Source organism: Marmota marmota, unplaced genomic scaffold (genome assembly GCF_001458135.2).
Source record: "Marmota marmota marmota unplaced genomic scaffold, marMar, whole genome shotgun sequence".
Lineage (NCBI taxonomy): Eukaryota > Metazoa > Chordata > Mammalia > Rodentia > Sciuridae > Marmota > Marmota marmota.
Genome location: NW_026000108.1, coordinates 3,745,439 through 3,755,689, shown reverse-complemented (window position 1 = coordinate 3,755,689; position 10,251 = coordinate 3,745,439). Strand labels below are relative to the sequence as shown.

Here is a 10,251-nt window from a genome sequence, read left to right as displayed (position 1 = left end):
GCCCCCCCCTTTCTCCTCCAGCCCCCATCCCTCTTCTGTGGGTTCTGTCAACGCTCTCCTGGGTCAGCGGTCAGCGCACCTCCTCTGGGAGGGCTCCTGGGTTTCCACCTGGGGTCCTCACCCCTGGCTCCTGCAGGTGGCCTGGGCAGGAGCTGCTCTGTGTGGGGGCTGTCCCCACCCCCGTGCACACTTCCTGTGTCTGCAGGATAGAGCCGACAGCACAGGGGCATTCTGCGGGCCACTCTCAGGCCGGCTGTCCCCACCCTTCCCCGGCTCATTTCTGACGTCACGACCAAACTGTGGTTTCTCTGTTTCTGCTTGAAGCTCTACGTGTCATCTGACCTGGGGAAGAAGTGGACGCTTCTGCAAGAGCGCGTGACCAAAGACCATGTGTTCTGGTGAGAGCCCTCTCCCCTGGGGCCCCTGCCCTGTCCCCACTGCACCTCCTAACCTGGGGGGCCTCCTGGCCTCTGCTCCTGAGGGCAGTGTGGCCCCGCTACAGGCCCAGGGTCTGGCGTCCCTCGAGTCCTATTTGCACCTGTGAACCAGCTGCCCAGCTCTGTGTGCCTGGGTGTCTCCCGGGCCCTGGTTGTCCCCAGTGGAGAGGGTTATGATGTGCAGGGCCCTGGCCCAGTGCCTACACCCGTGGGCACCGCCTGGCTCCTCCTCCTGACCATCCTAACTCAGCCCTGCTTGGGAGCTGCCGCGCAGCCTCCGGGGCTTGCGGGCTGCTGGGGCCTGCATCTGGGCCTCAATCTCCTGCCCGCCAGGTGCCTGGGCTCCCACAGCCCAGCTAGTGGCCCTGCTCGGCCTCTGTGGGGTGCCTAGGAGCCAGGTCAGCGTGCAGACCTGACCCAGAGGTGTGCCCACCCTGGCCTGCTGAAGAGCCCCGTAGGGGAAGGGGACAGGGGACCTGCATTCAGGGCGCCAGCTCGCGAAGGCATTATCTCCTGGAGCTGCTCAGGGCCTCCCGGGCTCAGCCCAGGTTCTTCACCCCAGCGAGGCTGCCCTGATGCTCTGGGAGGGTCTGCTGGAGGCAGAGCCAGGCGTGGGCAGAACCAGCACTTACCCAGTTTCGGGCAGCTGACGGGAGCCCGCGCCCTCCTCCAGCCATGGCCACAGGCCCACGTGCTCTTCTGATCCGACGCCTGTTGAGATGCACAGTCACCTCACGTAGTCCCACGTGTGGCTCTGCTGTGTGTGTGTGTGTGTACATCTCTGTGCATGTATGTGCATACATGTGTGTCTGTGTGTGGTGTGTGTGCATATGTGTATATGTGCAGGTATGTGCATCTGGTGTGTGTGCAAATGTGTGTACATCTGTGTGCGTGTCTGTGCATATCTATTCGTGCATGTGTGCCTGTGTGTGGTGTATGCACATGTGCATGTGTGTGCACCTGTGTATGTATCTGTGTGTGTGTGTGTGTGTGTGCTCTCATACGTGCCCTGGCCTCCCAGCCAGGCCTGCCCTGTCCCCAGCACACAGCCCCATGGAGCGTCCCCTTCCCTCCTGCCCCGTTGGTGGCTTCATGCTGATGGCAGCAGTGGAGACTCGCTTCCTGGCCTGCCGAGGACTGAACGAGTCGGGCTCCTGCGTGGGTGCCCTTTGCTCTCTGGGGAGGTGACGCTGCCTCTTCATGCTGCCCAGGGGAGGGCCTGGTTCCACCTCAGAAACCAGGGCTGGGCCTTCAGTCACTGGCCTTGTCACTGAGGGCAACTCTTAGGAGCCAGAGCAGCTGTAGGAGGGGACCTATGGACCCTGAGGGTGCCCAGGACGGGGGACCAGGGTCAGGAAGTAGGATTCTGAGCCACGCCCGCCTGGGGAGCTGGCAGGGCTCTGCAGCTCTGGGACCAGCCTGGGGCAGGGGCCAGGCCCTGGGGCACCCCAGCCCTGGCCTGGCTCGCAGAGACTTCTGGCCAGAGAGAGGAAGTGACCCTCAGACGCTGGAAGGGAAATGGGTGACAGTTCAAACAGGCTCTGCTCTCCGGCAAACCAAAGTGTCCTACCCCCAAGTTTCCCAGGTGGCTCAGGGTGAGAGCCGATCACGCCAGGCGCTGGGCGCGGGCTGGGGACCTCTCCTGGAGTGACAGGCGTGCAGCCCCCTGTTGGACTGGGGAACAACTGTTTTGACAGCATTTCCAAGGGCTCTTTGTCCTTGAACTGACGGCAGGAATCAGCGAGGCCCGCGTTCTGCCTCAAGCCCAGGCTGTTAGCGCTCTGTGAGGTGCACACTAGTGAGCTCGAGGGGCACCTTGTGGACACAGCCCTCTGCCTCTGGCCCTCACCCTCCCTCGCCTCCCGGCTCTCCTGGAATGAAACCGTCATAGTGGCCACCAGCAGCTGCCCTGTGACCATCCACCAGGCCCTGGACCAAGGTCTGAGAGCATCCTCCTTGGGAGTCCCCAGCACAGCCCCCATCGTCCTCCCCTCCAGTTACAGAGGGAAGCTGGCTCAGGGAGACGAGGGCACCCATCCTAGTCACGATGCCCTCAGTAGCGGCCACCGGCCTTGGGTGCGATTGACCGTGGCCAGTGGTCACAGCTCTGACTCCTCTGCTGGGAGGTCACCCACAGCCCCTCACCAGATGTTTCTGTCTTCTCCCTCCTTGTCCCCAAGCTCACCGAGGGACAGGCTCGGCCTTCCTCTTCCTCAGCCCCAGTGCTGGCCCAGGTGTGGACAGAGCGCCTCTGTCAGCAGAAAGAGGAAGTGGCAGGAGGGGGTGTCCCAGGGCCGCGTCTGGGGCGTCTGGATGGGGCTCTTGCAGCTCCTGCCCTCTCCGAGGCCGCTGGCCCAGGAGCCATCTGTTCTCACAATGCCGCAGGAACAGGCCGGGACCTTCCCAAGTTCCGTCTTCAGGCACCTCGATGACGAGAGGGCCGCAGGCCGTGCCTGTTCCCTGAGCCGGCCGGGCTCTGCCTGGGCCTTGTTCACAGCCAAGGGTCCCTGGGCAGGACCAGGCCTCAGGGCCGCTGCCACTGGTCTATGGAGAGGGAGGCGGGAGGGAGGGAAAGAGGAGGCGCCTGAGTCAGCACAGGAGACACCAGAGAGCAGGCGTGTCCTCGCCCCCTCGACAGGTGGTGGCCGGACTGAGGCGAAGCTCCCGTCTGCTGGCCGAGGACTCTGCTAGGGGAACCCTGTCTCCTTGACTCAGAAGAGATGTGGGAGGAGCCTCCCTTCTGGGCCCAGGACTGCCTGCTCACGGCAGCCCTGGGCACCCCGCCTGGACACGCAGCGTCCCCCGGGGCCAGGGGACGGGTGCTGGCTCTCCTGGGCTTGGAATCCCGAGGACTCCAGGGTGTCCCACCAGCTGCCATCGCACCACCACATCCTGCCCGTCAGACCCACGTGGGGCCCTCCCTGTGCACCTGGCTCCACTCAGGGCCACCTGGTTGCCCCTGCTCCCTGGAGAGGTGGAGCCATGGGGTCGGTGGTGCCACGCAGGCTGGGAGCAGCTGAGGCCCGAAGGGACCAGCCACATGGGCTATCAGTGATGGGAAGGGGCTGCCAGGGACGGCACCCTGTGGGGACAAGTCTGTCTCGGGGGCTGTGGGAGTGCTGCAGGGAAGGGCCAGGAAGTGACCTCAGTTTCTCTTGGGCACGTGTCCTTGAGAGCGGGCGTGGCGGGTGGGAAGGGGTTTGTGCAGGGGGGCTGGCTGGACATCCAGGGCAGCAGGACCGCGGCTCGGGCTCCAGTTTCCTGGGGGTCTTGGGAGGCGGAGGCTGAAGCCAGCAGACCCCTCCGGTGCGCGGGAGTGTGCACACAGCCGCCGCCGAGGAGCTCAGTGTGGGAAACGCGGGACCTTGGCTCAGGTCCCTTCCTTCCGACTCACGCTCCCCCCGCTGGGCGGGCACTGGGGGCAGCATGGACTCCGACCCCGTCCTGGCTCCCTGGAGACCAGCGAGGTTCCACCTGGGACGCGCCTCTGCTCCCCCTTCTTTGGCCTCCTACAGGGAGGGCCCCAGGCGGCCAGCAGGCCCCCTGGATTCCCACGAGAGCCGGGAGCCCGGCAGCTCAGGACTGTGGAGCCGACCTCACAGGGGCGGGACCGGGCCCAAGAGGGAGCCCGGCCGTCTGAGCCCAGGATGGCACCTTGAGTGACTAGCGCCCCAAGCCTCCCCCACCTCGGCTGCTTATCCATGAAGCAGAGGCAACACCCCTGCTCTGTCTGTGAGGACCAGACGGTCATGACTGTGAAGCGCGTGGTTCGGGGCTGAGTGCGCAGGTGTTCGGGGGACGGCTCCTCCTCCCACTCCTTCTCGCCAAGGAAGGCACTTAGACACCCGTTAGGTGCTGTGCCAAATAGACTGCAGCCCCAAGAGCCAGCTCCACCCTCTCCTGGATGAAGATTTGCTCTCATACCACAAGATGGGGGAGAGCTCCCCATCTCTGCCTGTGTGGCGGGTGCCACTGCTCAGTGACAAACAGACTGCTTCCTGAGCCACACCACCACCAGCCCCACCTCCATGGCCAGCAGACATGGTGTTTCGACAACCTCTGTCCCAAAGACTTGGAGCCTGGGAAAAATGTTCAGACATTTTTCCAGACTGTGACTGTTGAGGACAGGGAGACGCCAAGTAGGTCTTTACATTTTAAGATCTGACACAGAACCAGCACATAGTNGTGGATGGGTGGATGGATGAGTGGATGGGTGGATGAGTGGATGGGTGGGTGGATGGATGAGTGGATGGGTGGATGGATGGGTAGGTGGAGGGATGGATGGGTGGAAGATAGACAGATGGGCCGATGGTTTTGTTAAATGTGGCCACCCTACTAGCCTTGCTTTCCTGGAGAGCAGAGGCTGTGACTGATTCACCTCTGAATCCTGAACCCCAACATAGAGAGTGCTCTGCAGGTTCTGATTAAGTACACACAATAGGTTGACAGGGAGTGGCCGGGGGCACGTGGCTTTCAGTAAACCGTGGTCCAGGGGCAGCCAGCAGATGTCGATGGAGTGAGCGGAGAGGGGATGCTCCTCACAGAGGGTTCGGCTGTGCTGGCCCTGGGCACCTGCCTTCCCTGCTCTACCTGGAGCTGAGAACCGAGGGGAAAAGGGCTGCCCATGGCCAGCAGTCTCAGGGCCAGTGTGACTATGGGAGCGGCCAGAGGAGAGTGCCCTGGGAGGGCAGCCTGTGAGAGCTCGGGGCAGGGCCTGGGGAAAGGGCAGGTGCAGGCCCTCCTGTCCTCTGTGGCCGCACCACCCTATCTCCATGTGCGGTGGGGGAGGTGGTCTGGGTGGCGGGTCCTGGGCTATAGATCTTCCTGATGAGGTGCTTGACTTGGGTTCGTGTTTCCACCTGCCTGAGCCTTGGAATTCTCATCTGTGAAATGGGTGTAACCAAGTGCCCAGGGCTGCTCTGCCCTGAGTGAGGTAAGGTAACTAGAGCACCCAGGAGGGCCTGCACCTGAGGCTCTGCCCCAAGCGCGCTGTCAGGACAGGTGATGGCCTGGCCCTGCCCCGGGGAAGCCCACTCTCCTCTCTCCTCTGTCTCCCTCTCATTCATAGGAACATACCTGGGAGGGTGGACATGGGCTTAGGGAGGACACTGGCAGGAACCCCACACTGCTATGTCACTGGTCTCCAACCCCAGGGCCTGGGTGGGCTGGCTCAGCAGGCCCACGGGCTCCTGGAGCCAGCCCTGGAGCAGCGCAAGCAGGCCCAGGAGCCACCAGCCCTGTGTCACGCTGTCACACTCCGTGCAGAGGCAGAGTCTGAAGGGTCAGGGCCTCGTTGCCTGAGACAAGTGACAGAACTTCCCTGCCTCAGTAGGCTTCCTCATGATATGTGCCTGGCCACGCAGTCTGCCCAGGTGCAGGGGGCAGCCTGGAGCTAACAGTCCAGGGCAGTGACACAGGCAGGCTGCCCTCCCGAGCCTGTGCCCCACACGAGAATTGGGGCAGTCCCTGGGGCAGCACTGGGGTAGGGCTCGGGGTGACAGAGCAGAGCTGTGCGGGGCAGTGACCCAGAGTCGGGGCAAAGGGTCAGGCAGCGGCTCAGGTTGGGTCCTGGCTGAAGCCCAGGTGGCCTGGGGTGGCCTGTGGTGGCTGTGTGGCCTCGGGCAGGCCGCCCGCTCTTCTGCGCTGCCCTACTTGTGAAGTGAGCGTGGCAGCCCCAGCTGCTGCCTCCTGAGGTGGCCAGCAAGGCCCCCGTGAAGGAGGGTGAGCTTCGTAAACCGTCCTGTGAATGGGAGGGGGACAGAACACCGCACACCAGGCTCCCACAGGCGGAGGCCAGGTCTCGTCTGCCGCAGGAGCAGGAGGCCCTTGGGGAGGCACAGAGGCAGAGACCTCAGACCCAGGAGGGCCAAGAGGCAGTGGGGTGTGGGGATCTGATGCTGGCCACCCTGATGCCATCTCCACCTGTTCTTTTCCAGGGCTGTGTCTGGGGTAGACACCGACCCCAACCTGGTCCACATGGAAGCCCAGGACCTCAGTGGAGGTAAGGAGGAGGGGCGTGGTTGCAGGGGTCTCGGTGACCTGCCCCCACCCCGCCCAGCCCTGGCCCTGCTCAGCCTCAGCGGTGGTCCTGCAGGCCGACTGTGCCGTGTTATGAAGAGGCATGATTTAAAATGTGCTTGTTTCCCCGCTGGGGATCCACTGAAGCCAAGGAGCTCCGCTCCAGCGGAAAAATCTATTAAGGGGGTGATTTGTTCTGGCCCCTGAGCATCTACGCTTCTGCTCACACTGTCCTGCCAGAGTGTGCCGAGCCTGAGGTGTGCGGGCTCCCCCGGCCCCAGCCGAGACAGGGGCCGGGCTGCCCAGCCCACTGGCCTCCTCCAGGGAGCCAGGGCCTCGCAGGCTGCTCTGTATCCCTCCAGGAGGAGCACTGAGAAGGGAACCACAGAGGGTCCTAGAGCCCAGGGTGTTTGAGCACCATGGAATGTTCTGGAACAACAGAGATGAGAGGACCATAGATTGTACCTCTGTCCACCAAATGCAGATATGAACAGGACAGGCCCCTGCCTGGTGCGTGATGGCGCCAACAGGACTACCTTAGCAGCAGCAGGACCTGCATGGCGGGCAGCAGGGGCGTGCTGGGCGGGGGAGGGGGAGGTCAGGGCGTGAGGATGGGCCTGTGCTAGGTGCTTGCTGGCCACGCCTGCCTGCTCACGCCTGGCTCTCCCTTTTGCCGCTGGGCCTGTCCCTGTGCAGACTGGCCAGGCCGTGTTAACCAGGGCAGGGCTGGTGGGCAGCAGGGCAGCGGTCCCTGTGGGGACTGGGCCCCGCAGGTGGAGTCCCAGTGAGACCCAGGGCAGGTGCCTCGCCGTCCTCAGCTCTCTGTGGGGCCCACCACGGGGCCGGGAGGTGGGCCGCAGTCATTGTGGGTCCCCTCTTGATAACCAAGCGGCCAAAGCTCAGAGGAGGCCTGTTTGCCAGACAAGGTCATGGAGAATCCTCCCCCGCTCCCGCCACCCTCTCTCGTCCTCTGGGGTCTTCACCAAGCCCCAAACACCCTGGCCCCGTGCAGGTGGCACAAGGACACCACTCACAGCAGGGCAGGTTGTCCTTGTGATACCCAGCTGCCCACCAGGGAGAAAGAGGCCCACGTCCTAGAGGGGCCAGCCGTCCTGGCAGAGAGGGGCCACAGCAGCCAGCTGCACTTGAAGAGCCCCCAGGGTCGCCTGGCCCCACGCTCCCCAAGACCCACCTGGCAAACACCCCGCCCGCCGGGCAGCCCTTCAGAGCCAGGCTCGCTGGACCTGGAGTGCCCCCTCCCGATCTCGCCCCACCCTCCCGCCAGCCTGGCCCACCAGAGGGCCACTCTGCACGCTCACGGCCCTCCCGCCTCCCCACCGTCCCCAGAGCCCCCACCCCTGCCACCACTCCTCTGTGCCTCACAGCACCCAGGGCCCTGCCTCGAGCTCCAGTCCCCCGTGTCCCAGTAGACTGCTGAGTGCTAATGCCCTGCACAGGAGCCAGGGCCACCCTGGGAGGATCTGCACAAGCTCTGCAAATCCCCTTCCTGGCTGGCCAGGCTTCTTCCCTGTCACGGACAGAAGGAGCCCAGTGCCCATGTCACAACCATGGTGACCTCGTGCCAGGCTGCTCTCTCAGGGGGGGGTCATCTCTACTTGCAAGGCCAGAGGCCCACAGGCGCCTCGCTCCCTGTGCAGGGACTTCACTGGGCAGGCAGCACAGCAGGGCAGCGGGCACAGCACAGGGCAGTGGGCACAGCAGGGCATTCCCTCCAACCCAGCAGCACCTTCACGGGGGCCTAGCTCAGGAGACACCAGGCCCAGGACAGCGAGGCCTGCTGGGGACAGGAAGAGCCAATGGGGGCAAGGGGGTGGGTGAGTGAGCACAGTGTGGGTGACCTGGGACTGCCCCTGAGTCTGGCTCTCACTCCGCACCGAGTCCCTGCAGGCCAGCAGCCCTACAATCTGAGCTGGCCATGAGGCTGACAGGACATGGCCACCCTACAGCATGCTTGGTGGTTGGTTGGGGTCAGAGGCGCCCTTGTGCCTGCTCTGTGTCACCGTCTCAGCTGTGCATGGAGGCCCAGCCCTCCCTCTCTTGGTGGTAGTGGACGTAGGGTGTGGGTCTTCCTGGCCCAGAGCCAGCCCTCATAACTGTTCATGCCACCCTGACACCGGGGCCGTAGGCAGGAGGTGAGCCCAAGGTGCTGTGGCCTCCGTGTCCCTCCCTGGGCTGCAAGTTGGTGTGTCAGCCAAGTCCCACTCCTGGGCCACCAGCTGGGAAGAGCGTCCCTAAGGCTGCAGGCTCCCGAGGCTGTGAACCTGCAGAGCTCCCACACCTACAGACGCAGCCGCCCGGCCGGGCCAGCACTCAACGTGCCCAACGTAAACACCCGAGGAAGGCGGGGAGCTTTTGCTTTGAGTCGGGGATAAGCACACTCAGTGCCACACACTCCCGCCCTGCTTAGGTGTCAGGGCCTTTGGGAGGGTGGGGGCCCTGAAGGTCAGGGGCTGTGAGGGCCTGTTGCTACCCTGGTTGTCCCTACCCATGGGCAACGGCTGGTCCCAGTGCTGAGGACCTAATAGTCTCCTCTCAGCCCTCCTGGCCAGGCCGGCTGGGCGGGCCCCAGGTGTGACCACAGGGCAGGTCCTTTAAAATCCGAACCCACACACAGAACGGCCACAGCAGGGCAGGGTCATCAGGCCAATGCTCGGTCGTCGCAGTCTGAATACTGGACACTTCACGGCCCTGGGCTGGCTCTTATCTCCTGCAGGTTTTCGCTATGTCACCTGCCAGATCCACAATTGCTCCGATAAGACACTAACAGCCCCGTTCACAGGCCCCATCGACCACAGCTCGCTGACCGTGCAGGATGATTACGTCTTCTTTAAGGTGAGGCTGCTCCGGGCTCTGCAAGGTGGCGGTGGGCACGGAGGTGGTGGAGATGCTCGGGAAATGGGGGCATCCAGGGAAGAGGCCACAACACAGCTGCCTTCCTCTCAAGGGCTTCTCAGCAGGGCCACACCCACACTGCCCCTACCGCCACCCCGAGGCCCTAACTGCCAGCACCTGGGCTGGGGCACTGCTGGTGCCACCCAGCAGCTGCCCACCGGAAGCCTCCCGCCTCTGGCCCCAAACCTAAACCCATTCTGCCACTCGTTTCTTCAGTGACCTGGGACACTCAGGCTGTCTCTGGGCATTGCCCTTGACTGCCAGCCACCAGCTGTCCACACCCCAGTGACGAGGACTTGCTGCCTATGCCCCAGTGCCCTGAGTCACAGATGGGCCACCCGCAGCAACCACAAGGTCCGAGCCAGCTCAGAAACTCCAGTCGCCTGGCCAGGCGGGGGGCTTCCTCGTGGCCGTGGCTTCCCCAGGCCCCTGTCCTCAGGCCAGCTGGAGCTGTCACCAGCTCACTCTGAGAGCCAGAGGCAGGTGCTCTGGCTGCGGTCACTGGTCCCATCTGCTCTCCTGCTGAGAACAGCCTAGAGGGCCCCTAGAGTGTCCCCGCCCCTGAGGGCTGGCCCTCCACGCTCCAGCCTTCTCTGCCCTCCTGCCCACACAGCGTGAGCTGAGGCCACTATGGAGCTTGGGCTGGAACAGGCAGGGCAGTGCCGCCCCCACAGCAGCCTGAGGGGCCTGACCCTGCCCAGCCTGCCCCCAGCCCTGCCCCGTCTCCACTGCTCTCGGCCAGCACCCAGGCACTGGGCAGAGGTCCCTGGCCATGGAATGCTGCGCTCTCCCCCACCCTGGAGCCCCCTCCCACCTCCACTGCAGGCCCCTCCTCCTGGAGCCCCCTCCCACCTCCACACTGCAGACCCCTCCTCCTGGAGCC

General features: G+C 64.2%; 1 protein-coding gene and 1 long non-coding RNA gene across 4 annotated transcripts in view; one reads left to right on the top strand and one right to left on the bottom strand.

Moving 5' to 3' along the window:
- LOC125610915 overlaps positions 1–3,494 on the bottom strand; it is a 10,292-nt gene extending 6,798 nt beyond the window's left edge. The window contains exons 1-2 of one of the 3 annotated variants that reach the window (XR_007340972.1): positions 2,623–3,494; positions 1,070–1,148 (exon numbers count right to left, since the gene is read on the bottom strand). This is a non-coding gene — a long non-coding RNA (uncharacterized LOC125610915). Of the gene's footprint in view, positions 1–1,069; positions 2,595–2,622 lie in introns of those variants that run through there. The other 2 variants (XR_007340973.1, XR_007340971.1) reach the window with 2 other exon arrangements.
- Sorcs2 (sortilin related VPS10 domain containing receptor 2) overlaps positions 1–10,251 on the top strand; it is a 343,989-nt gene that overhangs the window by 285,227 nt on the left and 48,511 nt on the right. Inside the window, 3 exon segments of the mRNA XM_048784122.1 lie at positions 325–398; positions 6,374–6,438; positions 9,190–9,308. Coding sequence (XP_048640079.1) covers positions 325–398; positions 6,374–6,438; positions 9,190–9,308 — 258 coding nt within the window.